The 21,391-nt window shown below is 38.9% G+C and overlaps 1 protein-coding gene across 10 annotated transcripts in view; it reads left to right on the plus strand.

The window, feature by feature from the left end:
• The window catches only part of lama2 (laminin, alpha 2), a 204,217-nt gene that overhangs the window by 133,001 nt on the left and 49,825 nt on the right, over positions 1-21,391 (plus strand). For 7 of the 10 annotated variants that reach the window (XM_019345952.2, XM_019345948.2, XM_019345950.2 and 4 more), the window contains 11 exons: positions 503-646; positions 5,598-5,774; positions 6,094-6,279; positions 6,485-6,603; positions 6,866-6,983; positions 8,970-9,122; positions 14,827-14,951; positions 15,088-15,174; positions 15,825-16,018; positions 18,701-18,843; positions 20,490-20,588. In XM_019345952.2, coding sequence (XP_019201497.1) covers positions 503-646; positions 5,598-5,774; positions 6,094-6,279; positions 6,485-6,603; positions 6,866-6,983; positions 8,970-9,122; positions 14,827-14,951; positions 15,088-15,174; positions 15,825-16,018; positions 18,701-18,843; positions 20,490-20,588 — 1,545 coding nt within the window. The remainder of the gene's footprint in view (positions 1-502; positions 647-5,597; positions 5,775-6,093; positions 6,280-6,484; positions 6,604-6,865; positions 6,984-8,969; positions 9,123-14,826; positions 14,952-15,087; positions 15,175-15,824; positions 16,019-18,700; positions 18,844-20,489; positions 20,589-21,391) is intronic. The other 3 variants (XM_019345953.2, XM_013272011.3, XM_019345956.2) reach the window with 1 other exon arrangement.

A 21,391-nucleotide genomic window follows, 5' to 3' on the forward strand; every position in this document is an offset into this window, starting at 1 on the left:
TTGCAGTGAGAAGGCTTAATGCACAGCCCTGTCCACAATTCCATTTTAGACCAGTCAAGTCTCAGCTTATTTACTCACAATGTAAACAGTCGGTCCAGATTCTTATTGCCACCCCAGTGAAACCAAGACACCAAATGCATTTCCTTTGTTGGATTCCTTGGTAGATTTTTTTTTTTTAATATGTGATATGTGCAAGCATATAAACTAATCAGTTAAACTTTTTATGACATCTAAGAAAATATTATTTATTAAATTGCTGTAAACACGTAATTAGGTCTACTTCTGGACTGCTACTTTTATCTGAAGAGGTTAGACTTTCAGCCGTGCTGACATGTTCTGGAGTGAGACACTAGATCCCAAGAGTACTATTAAACTAAATGTGCTTTATAGCCTCAAGCAGAAAAGAGTCTTTTAAAGTATTTCCTAAAGAAATGTTTTCATTTAAAGTATGCATTGGAAGACTGGCTCAAAGGTTGCTTTAATTTGCTGTGTCACATTTTAGGAAAATGTGGAGGGAGACTACTGCGATCGCTGTAAGCCCGACGCGTTTGGGTTATCCCTACGAAACCCGCTGGGCTGCAGCAGGTGTTACTGTTACGGATTGACCCACTTCTGCACAGAGGCGCAAGGACTGATCAGGATGTGGGTAAGTAAACGTATGTGTTTTGAAATGTTTAACAGATGAAAAGATGAGGAAAGTTTATTTTCAAGTCAACTCTGAAGTGAGAAACATTTGGAGGATTTTGGTAGCAGTGTTTTATTTTGTTCCCAAAGAGCTTTCTAAAAAATAAAGTAACCAACAAAAGCTAAATATTGCTGTATATTGCTCAAAATGCTGGTGATGTCACTAGTGACTTTAAAGCTAATATTATGGTCTGTATCCTTGTTCACTTACGAGCTGTTTTTCCCGCAGTGTGTTAGAAAAGAGGACCTAGACAGTCGTTTTCTAAATTGCCTATTTGATTTACACGCTGTCTACACTAGCTTAACTCATTTGGCAGCCGGCTGCCTGCAACGGACTCTGCATTATACCAGCGTTGCCAAGTAGACTCCATGTCCTTTGCTCATTATGTGCAGATGATCTGCAGCTTTTATGAACATTTAATCTTAGCAGATTTGATTGCACCTAATTTTGCTCAGTGAAAAACAAAACATTGTGTTTGTGCCAGTAGTCAGAAGCGTTGTTTAACGATTTTCTCCTGTACTGCAGATGGAATTAACAATGTTATAAAAACACACACCTCCAATGATTAAACAAGGTTAAGGGCTTTTATAGCAGCTCTGATAGCTGTGTCTTTTTGAAGACTGTGGATGCTGCATTGCTTGATGCTCGCAGATTAATATCCAGTTATAGGGACTTTCATTGAAATGGCATTAGCAAATAAGATGTGAATACAACATTAAGAGGTAGAGTAAAAATTTAGACTTCATTTTACCCACCAGTAATGCTTCATTTGTTTGCTTTTGAATTGGTAAGAACTACTTGGACCTGGAAATTCCTTCTACATAAAATCTAGTTGTTTGTGTTTATAGTTTATATGCTCTTGAGATCTAGCGTTGCTTGCTGCCTTTAAAATCTATTAGGGTGCTAACAGCCTATATAAACTTACAACAAGTGGGTATCAATACAAGGGATAACAATTACAACCTGATGGGGGCAAAACAAAAAAGCCATGGACCAACAAAAGTCGTGTGGTGTTCACAACAAAAGTTTCGCCTCACATTGGTTTGCAGAAACAAGAAGTCCTGCAGTTGCAAATCCCTCTGCTACGCACAAACAGGGCTGTTCACAGGCTATTGGAGAGTTAATGGGTGTCTGTAGGTTCTCAGTCATAGGAGACTTAAATGTTTGAGTTGAAGCCATCTGGACTTCTTGAGGTTCTGGAAGATGTTTCACCTCACACCTGAAACTTCTTCCGTTCTGGCAGATGATACGGAGTCCCTGATATTTGACACCTAGTTGGGTTGTCACCTTAGATGAGTCTTTGATCCACTTTATCATCATGTAAGCAGTTAGGATCATGTGGGTCAAGATGTGAGTGTGGGTTCAATGATGGTTGTTCCAGGTGAGCATAGATGTCTTGTTGTACTCCTCTCTTAACCGTCTGTCTTCTTTGGCCAAAATGTCAACATCTGTATCCTCAAAGGAATGTCCCTTCTCTTTTGACAGCAGATATTCACTTTGTGACTTTGTGTTGTTGTTGCAACCTGTGTAGCAAGTATTGAGTTAATAAATTAGCAAGCTACCTAAAGACTAAGATTGGCATTCATAGCTGTTAATGTGTCTAAAATGTATGAAGTTGTTTTAACAATGAAAAGATGAGATTTCCTACACTGTCAACATAATCAAGGAACTTTTCCTGCTGTTCAGTCATCTATTGTACATCTTTTAGAGAACATAAACATAGGCGTGCAAATGACACGTAGCAACTTGAAGTCAAAAACAGAGGTCTGATAGATTTAGAAAGACACTCAGGAAGTTTACAATCAGTTGTTGAGGAAAGAGTGTTTTGAATAAGGCCCCTTTATTGTAGAAATGGTTGCAATCAGCAATAAAGTGCCGTTTCCGTGGTAACCCGTAGAGTTTTAGGAGGGTGGCGAGAGGCCTCATTTGAACAACAACCATTCACTTCATTTATTGTTGACAGGGAGGGTGGACAGACAGAAAGAGAGAAAAAAATGGAGAGTTTATTGGAAAGAGGGAGATTTTTTCTGAACCACTGAATCGTGAGATTACACTGAGTGAAGTGGGATATATATACACACACACACTATGAGTGGACCCTATGCGCACACACTATGCAAACACAGTACACATGCATTAACGCACACTCTTGAAAACTCACACTACATCGGATTACATTGAGGTTTTACGTACATACAACTTTTTTTGAGGAAACTAGAAGTGTGAGATGGGTGAATATTTAATGAAGATTTGCACCAGCATAAAACTGTAAAAGCTTTTACCTTTATGTGGAATTTCCCTTATCTGTGGGAAAACTAGGAATATTAAAGCACCAGATAGAAGAAAGAAAACACTGTAAATATCTGAAAAAGCAAAAGTCTAGTGCTTCCTTTAAGTCTGTAGGTAAACTGTAAAGACGATGCATTGATTATATATATTATATACGAACTTTGTAATTTTTAAAGAGGTCTTGAACACAGGTCTTTTTGCAAAAGTTTTCCTTTAAACATGAGATGCGTTTTCACTCATTTTCAGTCCAGTCCTTGGAATGTTGTTTGACTGTAAAGCCACTTGATGCTCAAGGGATCAACGACTGTTGTGGCTAACTGTAACAGACATCTTAAAAAACTTATAATCAATTTTTAGGCACTTTGTTACTAGCAACCTTTTGCTAAAACATGCCTAAGATAGCACAGTTTGGCATCCATAAAAAAGCCTTTCTGCACAAACAAAGGTGATTCCCAAAGAGCTATTAGATGAAAACTTGTCATATCTCCACATGGTATGCAGTCTCCTTAAAAATGTGACAAAACTGGATAAAAAAAAGAGGACAAAAGAAGAAGCAGACCTAAAAAACTGTCACGGGTGCTGACACAGATATGTGAAGTGGTGAGGAGTGTGGACCCAAGTGCAGGCACTGATGACTGAGTAGCTGTGAGTGAGTTTTATTTACAGCGGGGGAACGAAATACAAACAAAGGCAGAGCATCTTAAAGTCATGAACTGGAGAAATAGAAAGACATTTAGCAGAGACACGGGACCTCCGATATGCATCTGGTCCTTCAGTTGATCCACTGTTGATCTAGAAGCTATTCTTAGGAAGGAAAGCTTCCTAAACAAACTCAGTTTATATAGTGCCTTAATACAATATTTAAATTTATGTTTCCACGTGTTTCAATAAATTTCTCATTTTCCTAGCAAAATATAAAGAAATGAGGGGTGGCTCAAGACTTTTGCATGACTATACATATTGTATAGACTGCTACCTGTGACATGCTGGCGTTATGGTTTGGCCTGCCTCATTTGCCGTGATACACTAAACATTCAGATTAAAGCATTAAAAAGAAAAACACTCTTAATGATACGCTGTTACTTAAACAGATATATGAAGACAGCAGTTTAATATCTGATAAGGTCTGTATTTACATTGTTCAATGACAGTACAGTACTCTTATTTTTTACTAATTGTTACCATTAATTTGATTTCTTTTTAGATTTTTGTTAGAAATCCAGTACTCTATATTAATGTATGCCATAGTAATAAGTAGTAATAACTTATGAGTAACAGTTAAGTAAGAAGCGAGCAGTTTCCCATTTCATGTGTGACTACCTCACTTATACAGGCAATATTCCTAGTAGTATCCATGCTTTAGTAACTTAATAGATTCCAGAAAATCTGTGCACCCGACCAAAGAAAACCCCTTCCATAATGCCTCAATATTACTCACACAATATCCACATATCAACACTTCTGGACAGATGGATCTTTTTTTAAAGTGTTTCACTGAACCACAATCCACAGTCAATAATAAACTGTGATATTATTCGAGTAGTATTGAAATATATACACATAAAATGAGAGATGGAGGGAATGGGAATGAAAGGGGTAGTTTTTCTCCAGATTGCTTGTAATAACTGAGATATTATTTACATATCAAAGAGAAAGCTTGGCACATCAGGTTTAAATTATATCTAGAATGTAAAGGAACAAACTTTGATCACTAAGAGAAAAATTTTAAAATTATCAATTTACTGAAGAAAGAAACAAACACTTCCTTCACTCATTAATAACCCCCAGGAAAAAAATGAGATTTCTTCTGTGTTGTTAGTGGGTTTGTTTTAATGAATAATCTGTTAATGTGTTGCTTTAACACATTTTTGGGAGTAAAGGTGTTCCCTTGTACAAGACGTAGTGTGAACACAGTAAAGAAATTCTTCTTAATGCATTTAGGTTCAGAGCGGGAGTAAAGGTCATTGTTATATCACAGATAAGTCTTCACAGACCTCAAAGGATGAGAAGTATGCCAAGAACTATTCAATCTCATTTGAAGGATTCTCTAAAAAACTCCCATCATGTTTCAATCAAGTGTGTGTGCAGGAAGTGCCTCCGTTCAGACCGTTTTGGAGGCCAAATTACAAGACGGCAAAGAGAGAAAGGAAATCAGAAGCTGAAATTTTGTCTGGGCATCTCAGACAAAAGCCATTTGAAATGGCAAAAGATCAAAAGATGGTGATGAAAGAGCTTTGCTTGAGTCAGCATCGTCAGGAGGTGAAGAAAGTATGTGGATAAACAAGACAAGAAACACCACTCTGTCCAGTTATTGTGACACATTCTGTTCACTCGTATACTAGAGGCTACGTAATGAAATTGCTGCTGAACACAGACTCCTTCACTGCTCGTTAGAAAGATTTTAACACGTTCACATTCGTTAGGCTTATGCCATTGAAAGTAACTGTTGTACATATTCTAAGTACTTGTATTATGCTATTTAATTTTCTAATAAACAGTACAATCAGGTACCCTAACAGTATGAACAGAAAACAGGATTATTCTCTTGAACGATATCTTTTGGAGTTATTCTGCTGGGTTCCACAGGCCACTGCATTAATATTGTCATGGTTGTGTATCCCAGTTAACACTGAAGCCGGAGCAGACGGTGCTCCCCTTGGTGGATAAATCCAACGCCGTGGAGACGAGAACAGGAGTTAGCTTCCAACATCCTGAGATCATCGTTCATGCAGAACTTATCACCTCAGCTCTGTCTGAACCCTACTACTGGAAACTGCCTGAGCAGTTCAAAGGCTCTATGGTAGAAAATATCAGTGTTTTTTTTGTTTTTTATTGTTCGTATTATCTTGGATTTTACTGTGGTGTTTACAAGATAGAGTGTATAGTGATAGACGCTAACAAACATCATGAATGAATGTCTTTCCAAATATAATTGCAAAACTGATGTCACACCTGCCATTCATTAGAATAATGTACGTCCATATATTGCGTACAGATCCATTGTTTTGCATGTATGTAAGACAAAACGGCAAGATATTCATAGAGAATCTCAAAAATAATGCTCAAAAATCTAATAAGTACAATGTTGGTGATTGTTTTGTGTCATTGTTTCTCTTAAGATCACAGCATATGGGGGGCAGCTGAAATATGCTGTGTACTATGAGGCCAGAGAAGAAACTGGTCCTTCCTCCTATGAGCCTCAGGTCATTATTAAAGGTGGTCCTAACCACAACATGGTGATGACACGCCACATAACAGGACTCCAGATTGGTCAGCTCACCCGCCATGAGATTGACATGACAGAGGTACAGTAATGGTTTAGAGGTGATAAGGAAATTTATAGTAGTAGTAGCAGCAGTAGAAGTAAATACTGTAGGAGTAACTTAGGCTTTTTAAAATTAATTGTTTATTTTACTCCATGCAAACAGGGATTCTTAAACTGAGTGCAGTGATAATGTTGATTGTTCATCGTGTGTGCGTGTGCGCGTGTGTGTGTGTGTGCGCGTGCAGCATGAGTGGAAATTTGCAGATGGTCGGACTATGACTCGAGAGGACTTCATGGACATTTTGTTCTATGTGGACTACATCCTGATTAAGGCATCGCACGGCAACTTGATGAGACAAAGCCGGTAAAACACACACACACACACACACACACACACACACACACACACACACACACACACACACCCCACAACTTAATCCTGCATCTCCACACATTGGGACAATAGCTAAATAAACATTACTTTAGTAAAAGTCTTCAGGTGCAATAATGCAATTTTTTAAAAATCTATTTTTTTACTTTACTTTTTTGGAGTTTTGTTCATTAAACTAATAACTTCAAAGATTCTTGGGTTTTTGTTTTTTGTTTTTTTTTTTCTTTTCTCCCAGTATTTCAGAGATCAGTCTGACAGTGGCCGAGGAGGGCATACCAACCAAAGAAAGCGAGAAAGCCCACCAGATAGAGAACTGTGATTGTCCAATTGGATACTCTGGACTTTCCTGTGAGGTGGGGACACAATGAAATACATGCATGCATTCACACATGACATCACACATCTGAAGAGCAAGTATCTGCAAAAGTCTTGTAAAAGCAGCTCAGTAAATATCGTAGCGATCGTGGCTCAAGAGTTGGGAGTTCGCCTTGTAATCGGAAGGTTGCCGGTTCGAGCCCCAGCTTGGACAGTCTCGGTCGTTGTGTCCTTGGGCAAGACACTTCACCCCTTGTCTACTGGTGGTGGTCAGAGGGACCGGTGGCGCCAGTGTCCGGCAGCCTCGCCTCTGTCAGTGCGCTGCAGGGTGGCTGTGGCTACAATGTAGCTTGCCATCACCAGTGTGTGAATGTGTCTGTGAATGGGTGGATGACTGGATATGTAAAGCGATTTGGGGTCCTTAGGGACTAGTAAAGCGCTATACAAATACAGGCCATTTACCATACAGCTTACAGATGCTCCATAGTATTTGCAAGTAACTGTTGTGTTTTTGTTTTTTTGTTTTGTTTTAATTCATCATTTTAAATTTAAAAACAGGTGAAACTTGGAGACCATCTCATATAGAAAAGACTTGAGAACATCTCCCTAAAATGAGGCAGCATGGTTTGCAAAGTATCTGAACAAACCAAAAGACTTATGGAACGATGTCCTTTGGACAGATGAGTGGAGATATTAGATTGTTCTTTCTTTTTGCTTCTGCCTGGGAATGCCACATTTTTTAGCTGGGTCCTGTAACCCAATATGAGTTGTGTGTTAAAATTAATTGAGTGCAGTTGAAAAAAAAGCACGCAACATTAAAATGAGTGAAAAAAGACAATAAAAGTACGATAGTGTGAGATTCTTACAAAAAAAATCACAAGAAAAACTGTTTAAATTAATAAAAGTTCAACATTAATCACAGAGTGAGCTGAACTGGCTGCTTCCTTCAGAGCTCAGAAGAATTAGTTTTTTTTTCCCTGCTTCTCACACAATGAGAAAGAATGGGGGGGGGGGGGGGGATGGGCGCACAGACATGGCTTTCAGTACTCAAAAGTTTCCAATTTACATTTAGTTCAGCATTTTAAGCCTCTCAGTGCCTTTCAGACCCTCCTGTTTTTCTATTCTGTTTTTTATTCTTTTACTTTGGTTAGTCAGGATTAAGCCTCACTGAGCATCTCCTCCACTCAGTTGCGATTTTGTCCGAGCAAATGACTTTCAGCTGCATCCAGCTCCTTTGCTTAAGCCACAGAAATCTTATAGCTGTGACTCAATCTTTAGTCTAATGAGGATTTTGAAGACACAGCTTATGATACACTGACACGACAGTTCTGGCTAATTCTGCTAGGCAGCTGTGCCCGAAAGTCGTTTAGGCATTATTGTGTTAATCTTAAAGGTATACAAGGTCTTCCTGCAAACTTTTAACTGTGTTCTTCAACTTCTGTTTCACTTTGTTGGATTTTATTAGGTGTGCAGAGCACATGTTTTCTGGAAAAAAATAACTTAAAAGCTACAGATACTATTAAAAATGGCATCTAAACTTAAAATGTTCAGGTTGTTGAGGGCTTAGCTGACAGATGGCCATTTCTATTTGTAGCTGCCGACGTTGTTAATAAAGTATTTTTAAACAGGCGTTTAGTGCTAGCACAGGGAACAGATGGCTCTTTAAATGGACTCCATTAATTATTACTGAGCAGGAGAGAGAGGAAGAGAGAGTTACCTTGCATGTGTGTATGAATGGATGTACTTTTGTGTGTGTGTGTGCATTTGGCAGGTACATGAGGGTGTGTGGGTGTGTTCAAAAGTTACTGAAGGGAGACACCTTTGTGTGCGGGGAAAAAAAAGAGAGCGGTCAACAACTGCCCAGAGAAGTAATGATTGGGGATTATTATGTGAGTGTGTTCCAGTGCCAGGCACAGTTTGATGTTACCGTGGGAACGCACCCCCATCAAACCTGTAAAAGTCTACTTCTATTTTTAATCTTTGTCTCTGATCTAAATCTCTGCTCCCATTATCTCTCCGTGCAGGAGTGTGCTGCAGGATTCTACCGTCTTCGCAGCGGTTTCCTGGCATCTGCTCCAGCGTCCAGAGTGCCCACGGCTACAGGCATGGCCAGCTGTGTTCAGTGTCAGTGCAGTGGGCACTCCTCCTCTTGTGACCCTGAGACATCCATATGCCAGGTAAGTGTGTGTGTGTGTGTGTGTGTGTGTGTGTGTGTGTGTGTGTGTGTGTGTGTGTGTGTGTGTGTGTGTGTGCGCATTCTGCCGCTGGAGACCATCCTAGAGCCATATGCTGAGCAGTTTCTGGAGAAAAGAGGTGGATGAGGGTGCCATATAGGTGTGCAAGTGTGTGTTGGAAAGGATGTCTGGTACTGTAATTAGCCCTGCAATAATTAACGACCTCCAGCTTTCTCATATTTTATGTAATTTCCTCTTCTCTGGATCTCACCCAAAGTTATGTCTGAATATTTTTTCAAGTTAGGGCTATTAGTTACAAATAGTTACTGTATATAAAGTTATGGCTGTATGAGAGAAAACAGTGGTTGGAGACCAAAGTTATTGCAACTTTGTGTAATAAACATATAATCTATTTGCCTTTGAAATGGTTGCTTCAGTGATGGGGACCAGGTCTGCGAGTGGTCAGTTGCCATCAGACTGACTTTAGCAATCTAAGGGCATAAGACAGTCAGACTCCTATCTGTTTGTGATTGAATTTAAGAATTGCATTGCATGCGTTTCTGATTAACTGTGGTAGATTTTCAGAAATTCCTCCACATAAAGTGACATAGTTGGTGCAGGATTGCGATTTAGCTGCAAAATGACAAAATGAATCCTATTACAAAGAGATGTGTTGCAGACGAGTTAAACTCATCGGTGCATACTAGCTTCGATTGTAACCTGTTGGCAGTCTGTCTGCATTAAAAAACACTTTCTCAAGTTGCAGTCTGAGTAAGACCGTGATCATTTGGAGACAGGCTGGGTACCATCGAGCGACCTGTGGAATCCTTGCATTTGAAAGTGGTCTTTGCAACTACTCTACACTGATTTTTGTGAGTCGTAAGGAAGTCGCTGTTGTATTTTTAATCTAGTGTGAGCCATCAAAGGTGGTTTATAACATCATCTAGGGCAGTATTGATAGAATTATTGGTTTATGTAGTTAGCTATTATCCATGGCTTGCTGTAAATAGATGTTCAATATTTATTTAAAAGGGTTTAGTTGCTCAAGCTGTGTTTTATTTACCTATGTTAGATTAGGGAACTGCATAGTGTGTTGCTGGACCGATCAGCATACCTCTGTGAAAATACACATGCTCATATGCATGCCCTACTCATTGTGAAACCAAAGAGTTTTTTTAAAACCTTATTTTGTTAATTTCAGTATTATTTACTCGGATACATTTTACATATACATTTTTGTTCATCATGTAGTCAGAAATTCCCAGTATTTCTGCAAATTTGCTCATAAAAATCTAAAACCTTATCTTTCACTTTCAGATTTTAATGTAACTTATCTACAACACTGACGTGACAAGAAACGAGTGCACACAGACAAACCGTTTGACTTAAACAGCTACTGTTTTGATACTCTGTTCCCAATCACCTGCTTTGACAGGTTATACTCAGCCTGCAAATTAATGGAATCATTGGTTTGTTGAAGTTACAACTTCTTACTTCATTTCTTACATGTTCTCCATTTCTGTTAATCTAATGACACCTTTAACGTGTTGGCATCATGTCAGAATTAGCACCTTGGCCACTTTTCTGTGAAAGTACTAATTTACAATTAGTAACCATTAGTCTTATTAAGTATTAAAATACATTTTAGTCCAATCTGGGTGATACTGTAAATATTGTGTACTACACCGAGTACCCTGACTCTCCATTTATCACTACTAAAAGTATGTTTGGGTAAAGTGATGAAGTACATTAATGTAAAAATGAATCGTACTTGAATGGTAGAATGCTAAATGTAATATTAACAGCTTTCCAAACATACGGGGGTGGTTGAATTCTCATGGAGCCCTGTATACCCTTTTGCATCTTACTTGCAACTGTTCATGGCAGCTGGCTGTCATCCCAGAGCATGTTTATGCCTCAGGTTTGTGTCCAGTGCAGCTCAATTTTTGTTCTGAAAAGTTTGCTTGACATGCTTAAGGACATACACACAGGACAACTGAAAGAGTCAGCTAAAACAGTGTTTTCATTCCAATTTGTTTAGGTTGTAATGCATCCATGTATTTGTTGCCCACTGTCATTTTAAAGGAACATTTTACTGCTTTCATTCTTAAAGGAACAATAATTCCCTTCCAAATATGGATTTAAACCACAAGTCCTAAACATTCACCATAAATTCATGGATGAAAGAATCAAGTAATTATACAAATTTTGTCCATGCTCAGCTTAATATCCCAACTTAAGTGTGTGGTTATGTACTGTAGTAGACTCTTTTTATCCCCCCCAATTTTCAGTTTCTTTTACTGTCTAATTTTTTTTCAGTTTTTCCATTTTCTTCCATGACTTTCATCTCTGCCTTTCTTCTGCATTCCTTGTGTTGTTCCTCCTTCTGCCACTCCTCCAATTTATATTTTTTCACCCCATTCACATCCCCTAAATTCCTGTTCTCCTTTCCCTAGTTATATATTTATTCCTGTCTTCTTCCATCTTCTTTCCAGTCTTTTGTTTCTAGCTTTTTCATTTTTCTTTTCCCCCAATCCTCCTTAACACCTCCTCTCATTCTCCTTCTCACCTCTTTGGTTTCTCTGGTTTTACCAATTTGTTTTTCTCTCTCTCTCTCTCTCTCTTTTTTTTTTTACTACTTCACACCCTCTTCCTCTGCGTTTCATTTTTGGTCCCTCTCTGCCTTCCAGACGTTTTGTTCCTTGCCCGTTTCTATCTTGCTCTCCATAACAGCAGCATCATTAGCATTTTCTAACCGAGCGGGCTAAATTGAAAATGCTAAACGAGTTTGTTTCTGTGGTAATTAGCGGTAACGAGGAACACAGGAAGTTAATGGAAATGACTTGCCTCGTTAAGAGGCGACTTCCTGTTGTACTGATTGAAGTTCCTATTTATAACAAACAATTCGAACACATAGGACAGGACCCTGGGGATATGAAAGAGAGAGGTGCGTGTTTGTGTACAATATGTATTGCCGTTTAAATTGTGTGCGTTAATATGATTGAGCTCACAGTGAGTGTTTGAGGGTGGAGGTGGAATAGGGGGTATTTTGTTGTGTGTTCTAAGTGCCTACAGTCTGCACATAATGTACAGATTTACTCTATATTTATATAAAAAACATGGCGTATTTTGTCATGAGATGTACCAGAATACAAGAAGGAATAGACACAGTGTCCGTGTGTGTGTGTGAGACTTTTATAACAAGCATAGCTAAAAATAAACTACAAAATAAACAGAAACATCTGTGGATATGAAAATATTTTAGATATATTTATGTCTCTGTGTGTTGTTGTACCCTTGAGGCTATCCGAACAACAGCAAGAGTGAAATCCTGCGAGGAAAATTAGTATTTCAGATGGCCTGCTCTTGAAAAAGGAAGCTTATTAAAGTCGGTGACGTATGAGATCGCACCTGTCGGCTAGCAGCTACTGTAGCTGGTTGCTCTTCGTCTCACAGCACCTCATCATGCAGGAGTGGGACTGAGGCCAAAAACCATGCATTATTATGTGTGACCAGCTATATTTCTTTTCAGAAACAGTCTGTCTTAGATAAAAGTTCACCAGTGCAAAAGCTTGTACTGGCTCAGCAACTGTAGGTGGTGAAGGAAGCGAGTAATGATTTCCCACAGAGATTCAGAGCAATCTACACTCACTGTACACTTCTATTAGTTACAACTTGCTAGTACCGGGCGAGACCTCTTTTCCCTTCAGAACGCTCTTAATTCTTTGACTCAGACATTCAATATTTTTCTGAGTTTTTAATCCTTATTGCAACATCACCTTGCAGTTGCTGCAGATTTGTCAGCTGCACATCCATGATACAAATCTCCCATTCCACCCCATCCCAGAGCTTAATCTACTGGACTGAGATCCGGTGACTGTGGAGGTCTTGTGAGTACAGTGACCTCATTTGTGACATGGCATGTTCTCAGAACATGGCAGACCAACACACCAAAACCATCAGTCAGAACTGCTGACATGAAGCAGGATGGATCCATGCTTTCGTGCTGTTTATGCCAAATTCTGACCCTAACGTCTAAATGTCACATCAGTAATTGAGACTCATCAGACCTGACAACATGTTTCAATCCTTATAGTTTCAGTCTTCTGTTCTTAGGTGATTAGTGTGGCACCCAATGTGTTTCTGTGATTCCTTAACCCATTTACTTTAAGTCTCAATGTGTTGTGCCTTCAGAGATGCTCTTCTGCAAACCTTTGATTGAATGAGTGGTGATTTGAGTTCTTGTTGCTTCCTATCACCTTGAAGCAGCATGGCCACTGTCCTCATCAACAAGGCATTTTCACCCAGAGAACTGCTGATCACTGGATATTTTCTGTTTTCAGACAGGTGTAAGCCTCAGCAGTTTCTAAAATACTCAGACCATCAAAGCGAATCAAAACCAGCAACCATCGTAATTTCAAAGTTACTTAATTCATCTTTCTTCCCCATTCTGAAGCTCAGTTTAGACTTCACCAGGTCATTTTGACCATGTCTACATACCTAGTTGCATTGAGTTGATGCTATGGGATTGGCTGATTAAATCTTAGCATTTATGCCCAGTTGAACAGGCATACCTGACAAAGTGGCTGGTGAGTGTATACGTATGTAAAGATAGATCCATTCTGTTCCGCGTACCCTTTTCAGGGTTGCGGGTGGGGGGGGCCTATCCCAGCTGTTTTAGGGCCCTAAGACAGCTGGAATAGGCTCCAGCCAGCTCCAGGATAATTTTCCCTAGGCTGGGATAATTTTGCTGATAAATAAAAAGGACTGTGTTCATCTTTCCCTCTAGAAAAAGCAAATCAAAGAGACGGCCGGCTCTTGACATTGAAGAGATTTAGAGTGAAATGACCCATCTGTCAACATGTTGTCAAACATTTCACTGAGAGTCTCTAAAGTGTCCACCTCAAAGCTAAGCACAAAAGTGTTCGAAAAGGCTGTTGTTAGCACCAAAAACTGAAGTGACAGCAGGGAGGTATGCTACTATTATTTCTACTTCTCTGGTATTGGTGAAACTCGAACAGCGGTGCCAGGATAATTATCTCACTCACCAAAAAACAAGCCTCTTCAGTGTTGTTTTGTCAGTAATGAAGGAGGTAATGACGGGTGACCCAGTCTGTCATCTTTTCAATTATTCATTGTCAACTTGAAAAACACAGGAGACTGTACACAGCTTAAGAGATATACAGATTTCTTCTTTATTAAAGCATCTAAAACACAGTAGATCTTTTTTAAAGTCTACATGCACTTGAATAGATTCCCATTAGCCCACAAATGCCTGTAAGTGATTCCAAAAAATGTTTTATCATCTTGCTCAAGCAAATTTGGTGTCTCGCTTTTTATCGTGCCAGGGGTGATTTCCAAAAATAATGTCCAAATGGGAGTGTAGGTTAATTTCTGTTAATTTAATTAGAAAATTTGTTGATTTTAGAGATGAAAAGCTTTCTGGACAGGCAACGTGAGTTTTCTTCTTCTGTGTGTGAGTGTGTATCTTAAAGTTGTCTTCATTATGCTCAGTGTGACATTCTGTATTTATTTCCCATCCCAGCACACACCAGGAATTTCTGGGTGGTGGATGATGGATATTTTTGCACCCACATATTGGAGTAGGTTAGAGTCATGGGGGAGTTGGAGAATGACTAAAGGTAAATAGAGTGCCTTCGCATACATACATAGTATTATTTTTATGTGTGCGCATTTGTGTTGGTAGAACTGTCAAGACAACACAGAGGGTGATCGGTGTGAACGCTGTGCACCGGGATTCTACGGCGTGGTCCGAGGTTCTCCTGATGACTGTAAACCCTGCGCCTGCCCCCTTACCAACCCACAGAATAAGTAAAATTTCTTGCAGCTTATGATTACAAGCTCTAAACAATATTAATCTATCATTGTATGCACATTTTATCTTTTTTGTCCTCTCTCCTCTCCATCCTTTTTGTAATGTCTGTGAAAAATCTCTTTTCATATCCAGTTTCAGTCCCACCTGTGTAGCAGAGGGGTTTGATGACTACCGCTGCACTGCCTGTCCTGAAGGATATGAGGGCAAACACTGTGAGAGGTCAGACACATACAGAGAAATTCACAAGCATAGAAGTTTAGAAATCATCGGCTTTTAATGTGGACTGCATGGCTATTTAAATGCAAAGAACAATACAAGGAATACGAGTTGATGTAAAGTGGAATCCAAAAATCTGAGTCGACCAGTGATAGTTTTAAGAGACATTATATGGAAAGAAGATAGTGGCGGTTGCCCCATATCCATCCCCAAAGAGCCAATCTTCAACTTCATACCAGGCAAACCTGGAAATGCATTGCCAATTGTTTGCACTGATGTGTGCACACATTTGAGATCTTCCTGTTTATTTAGATAAAGTTATAGCCTGATAGAACTATATAGAAATGCTGTCAAGATGGCTGTCAAGTGTCAAGAACTGGGAGTTTCCTTCAAATTTTTTTTAAGTTAATTTTATTTTTAAGACAATTTTTTTTTCATGATAATTACAATGAGCAAAATTTGAATATTTAGAATGTGCTATGCCTAAATTTTGCTTTAATGACACGCACTTGAGGTTTACATGAAAATGTCTCAGACCTTGGGATCCCACTGTGTGTATTTTGCTGGTGAAATAATTTGTGATAACTTTTTACATATATGTTAAAATTTGGTTAGTTTTGAATACTCTCTCTCTGTGTGATCACCTCATTTAGGTGTGCCACTGGTTACCACGGTAACCCAAGGATACCAGGCAGCCACTGTGAGGAGTGTAAGTGTTCCTTGTGGGGTGCGTTGCCCGGACCATGTGACCCTGTCACGGGCCAATGCCGTTGCAGGGTTGGGGCATCTGGGATGACGTGTGACCAGTGCATGGATAGGCATGTGTGTGGACCATCTGGGATCATCTGTAAGACTAACACACAGCTTTTGGTTACTCATTCTTTTGTTTTCTTCATCATTTCATTTTTTTCCTTCATCTTTTACTGTGTTTTTGTTCAGAGTGGTCTAGTATAAAGCATGAAAAAAATCAAGAAATAATGTGGCTGGAATTTTTATGCACTTACCTTTAAATTGAAGTTGAGAGATTTTATTATAAAGATTAGTCTGCAGTGAAAGTTACCACCAGTGGTGGAAGTAACCCAGCGTAGCAGCATGGGGTGTCATGCTTCATGAACCCCACAGACATGCTCTCTGTCTCTTTCTTCTCTGTTCTTCTGTTCCCTTCCCTCTGGTGGCTCACCTGCCTTCATTGTCACCTGATGTTGTGATTTTTTTACTTTATTTTGGCAATGAAATGCAAATGAACAGTCAGAGCTCCTTTCTCCAGTTGCCATGGGAGACAGGAGATCGTGGCAGAAGTCAGATTCAAGTCATTTAGAAAATAATTTCAATGTCATTTGGAGCTAATTTAAACTTAATATGACCATAATGGCAGGGCCAATTTGGTGCCATTAGCATGTCTAGAAGGAAGTGTATGTGTGCGAGTGAGAGCATAGAAGAAAGGGTGGTAAGACAGAGGCTGATGTGAAATTGCTGCTGTCAGGTCAGTGAGGAAATTGCTTGCTCAGGTCTTTGTGTTCAGACACAAAGCGTGTGTTCATAAATTGGCAGTGCGTGTGCCGCAATGCTCCCTGACACCAAACCGCTCGCCTCTACGTCCAGGCTATAATCACAAGTCCTGATGGTTTACAGAGAATGGAGCGATCACACTGCTGTTCACTTGTTGAAGAGAGATTGCACTCTGCATTTTTTCTGTTTTCTGGCCTTTCTCCCATTCTGTCCAGTGCCACTGAGCACTTTTGGAGTCAGAAGTAGTGGAAATGCATGCAGCTCCTAAATTTGCTGTATAATGCTGTTTGCAAAGAATTGCCCCTTAATGTCAATAGATTTTGTAATGGGTACATTAGTAAACGTACCCAAAGAAGAAGAAATTCAGGAAGAAAATTGAGAATGAACTATACACTATCATAACGAAAGACTATCTGCTTAATAATGGAAAAGAAACTTGCTGGGCATTTTATATAAGCTTTAAAACCAAGATCCACATCACTACATGACATTCAAAGCCTGACCAACAGAATCGCTAGTGTTTGATCTTAACAGGTGGATAGCATTATAGCTATGTAATAAGGATATAGCTTATTTCTAAATTAGATTTAACTGAACTACAATGTCACTGAAATGGGCTTCCCTATTAAATTAAATAATTCATTTTGGTTTTAGTCCCACCCTGAAATATGTTGTTGTTCGATCTCCTCTTTCACTTTTCAAACTTAAAAGTACTTGACTGTAAAGTCATTAGAAACTTGCTTATTTTGGCCATAAATTTGGTGATTAGTATAACTTTCATGTTATAATCAAACTTCAATGTCCATCTTTTATCTGTCTGTCTATATAAAGTTTTTGTTTTTTTAAAGACACAGGTGGGGACATTTGCGCTGTTGTTTCTGTGAACTTGCTTAGTGCCACACCTTTAAATTCAGTGGTGTTTTGAAACCTACAAGAATTGAAATAGACTATACATTTATAGCATGAACTGCATTACATTTGTAACCCTTACAACTCTTATAATCTCATATAATTTACTATATCAATAGAAGTTTACTATAATTGTCACACTTCAATAGAAAACAGTTACAATATAATATTACACTTGCTTGGTGTAAATATATATATCATTTCAATGGCACACTGGAAATGTTTGCAGTGATAAAACAACTCCAGTTGTATAGTGACTCACACATGTACAATAATATTGTGTATCATTATTAAAATCCACTATCAGCAGACTTGAACATACTGCTTACAAGCTCCATCTATGTAGTACAAAATGTTTTCCCTCAGTGCTGAAGTTAGTGAATGCAATCCTTCATCAGTGAGCTTCTTGAATAGCTTTGATTTGACAAGCAGCTATTTACTCCCACATACAATGTAGCCTGCATACAGTATGCTGTGTGCGCATATATGTGTGGGTTTTTGTGTACGCATTAAACTGCATGAACGCATGGGTTTATTTGTGTTTTGCTGTTTTGTCAGAGATTGATAGAGTAGAAACTGTTTTTATTTTATTTAATTTTTCTTTGATTTCCCTTGTCAGAAATTTTAATTTGTGTAATAAATCAGCCTCGGGCTGCAGAAGGCAAAGAAATTCATACACACGCGATATAGAAGAATGTGTGCGTCTTAGTGAATTCCCTGGTGTGCGCCGTGCATATTTGTGTGTGTGTGTGTGTGTGTGTGTGTGTGGGTGTCTGTTTGCGTGTTTTTAGTTTGCAGTGTGTACTTGTAGTAGGCACTTTTGCCCCTGCGCGCTGAATTTCATGCATCACCAGCCCTGTCTTTCTGATGCCAGAGCCACTTAAACAGAAAAACACAAGCAGTCACCACAGTCCCTTATTGATGTGTTTCTGAGCTCGCCCATATAAACACAGATTCAGTTGTAAAAATGCACTCAAAACTCCAACTTTCTCGAAAAGTTAACATGTAAGCTCACACACAGACACAAACCCATAATGACTGTTTGTGGTTTTAGCTGCCCTCATGACTCACTGCCTTACATCTAACTGTGTGTCTTTACTTGTTTCTCCAGCCTGCGATGATGAGTGCTCTGGTTTGTTGATCAGCGATATGGACCGCCTGTTACGCATCATCAATGAGGTCACTTTGACGACACCCCTTCCACCACCTTATAAGGTGTTGTACCGATTTGAGAACATGACAGAGGAGCTCAAGGTAAGAAAAAAAATGTGTGAGTAGTTGGATTTTACTTTTATTTAACCCATGTCATAACTACAGTTGGTTTCATTACTTTGACTTACTTCGACCACTCATATGTGGCGTCCCTCAAGGTTCAGTGCTTGGTATTGTTGACCTTTTTTTCACTATATATATATATATATTCTGTCATGGCTATGCTCATGATAAACAGCTATACTTTTCTATTAAGCCAAGCAACTTCAGTAGCCTCTCCTACCTCAGTGAATGCTTCACTGCCATTACCAATTTGATGCCTTCAAATTTCCTCCATTTGAATTCTGGAAAAACTGAGATTCTTGTGTTAGGACATGAAATTTTCTCCAGTGAGGTCAGTCATTACACCAGCCCCCCTGCCAACAGTATCAAATATTCTACTGAGAACCTTTTGCATCTTTTTTTGTTTTATTTTGTGAGGCTCCAAGATCCAAATCTTGTTTCTTTCATCTAAGGAACATTTTAATGGGTGCCTTTCCTTACACCCAGTAATTTAAAGTGAGTATTAAAATTCTCAATTTTCGTCCGACTTAGCCTGTTATTCCTTTTGTTATGATGCATTTCTCTTTTTACTCTTTTACAATTTTTATTAGAACAGTAGATGCTGGTATCTAATGTTACCAGTGGTTGTGACCATTGGTTGCATACTAATTTTTATGAGGCATTACTTGAATGCTCTATGTAGGGCATACTGATACTCATTATGCATTCTAACACTACTACAACATGGTAGACTTCTCTAATGAATCTATTGAGTAACGTGTACATGACATGTTATAATACTTCGACTACTTCTGTTTGTGAACCTTTCAAATGCTGCCTTCTTTTTCTAGTTTAACTTTTTTTTTTTGGCCTCACTATGATGCGTCAGTCCCTAGTGGGCTCATTACTTCCCCCAGTGGTCTAAAGACCACTGGTACAATTATCAAGTCACAGTGAGTCCTACACACACCACAGGGAAATATGTACTTTTGTGTTTCAGCCCTGTGATAGACTGGTGCCATGTCCAGGGCGTACCCCACTTTACCCTTTTTCAACTAATAGGCAGCAAACCCCCCTTCCCCATAAATAGCCTCCTGAGTTGGACAAGCAGTATAGAAGGATGCAAAGATGGCTGGATGAATGGATGGAAATGTTTTCTGCTTTGAAGGTTTTACAAAAGAAAATATGTAGTATAACTACTACTTGGTTTATTGTGTAAAAAAAAAAAAAAAAAAAAAAAACCAAATAGAAAGCATTTTAAAGTGCTGTGTAATCAAATATATGGTCGTACATTGAGATACTCTTGATTTAGCTCACTTAAGATGTTCTGTAGGTAAAGGATTATTCTGCATTAAGACTTCTTAGTGAGCTTTTCAAATTTTTCCAAGTGCTTAATTACAATTCCATAAAGTTGCCACATTTATATTGCTAATACACACTGCACTTTGAGACAATTTAAATATGTTTATCAGATGTGTTTACAATTGAATTATTTATGTCTTCCTTGCCTTTTGCACGCGCTTGTTTATTCTTTTCTTTTTAGCTCTACGGCACAAAGCCAGACAGTTCAAAAGCCTAGCCCAAGGCCAAAATGTGTCAGACATTTCTCTCTATAATTCCTTCATCTCTCTGTTTCTCTCTTGCAGCACATGTTGTCGCGTCAGAAAGCTCCAGAGAGATTACTGCAACTGGCTGACTCCAACCTGGGATCACTGGTTACAGAGATGGACCAGCTACACAGCAGGGTAAAACCTTTGAGCTTTTCTTTTGACTCAAATTTTGTCTCCATCGTTGTCTGCCTTCGTCCTGTCTTTATCCTTGTTTCACTCTTTCTTTGTGTGCAGCCGGAGAGCAAATACACATCGTGACAGGCACTAAGATCATAGTTTAAAGCAACAGATGTGCAGGAAGAACAACTTTCGCATTGTGTCTAACAGTTTTTGCTGTCTGGGATGTGAAAATATAGATATATAGTACTGAGACACTGGGAATTAAGTGCTGCCGTCCACTGAAACATGCAATCATAAATACAGATAAAGGATATAAGGTAAAAACCGAGTTTGTATAATCCTAAAAGTCTTCTCTTACGCAAGCTTTCTTGAACTTTCTTTCAGGAATAGTTCTCCAGGCTTCTTGAATGAGATTCAAGCTCTTCTTTGGATGTTGATTGCCTTTTGTTCCATTCTTTGTCAAGATAATCTAGATTTTAAATGCTAACATATACCAGTATTGTTGAGGGTCTAAGCAGCATTTTACTAATTTTTAAAGCAGATTTTTACACAACTTTTAAATCCTGTATTTCTACATGCATGTTTCTTTTTAGTGGTGTTTCCCATACTATGCAAAAATAATGAAGCTGAAGTGCAGAATAACTTGGTCAAAAATGTCATAAAGGGCATTTTAAGCACTTTATCATGGCAGTTACACTTTAATGGTTTGTTTTTCAAAGCGAACCTGATGTCATGAATAGCTTTCCCACCCTCTGGAGCTCTGTGTTGCTTCTTTTGGCCAGTTATATCGCTCAGCTGGGCACGGATGAGTAGATAAG

Source organism: Oreochromis niloticus, linkage group LG15 (genome assembly GCF_001858045.2).
Source record: "Oreochromis niloticus isolate F11D_XX linkage group LG15, O_niloticus_UMD_NMBU, whole genome shotgun sequence".
NCBI classification, from domain to species: Eukaryota; Metazoa; Chordata; class Actinopteri; order Cichliformes; family Cichlidae; genus Oreochromis; species Oreochromis niloticus.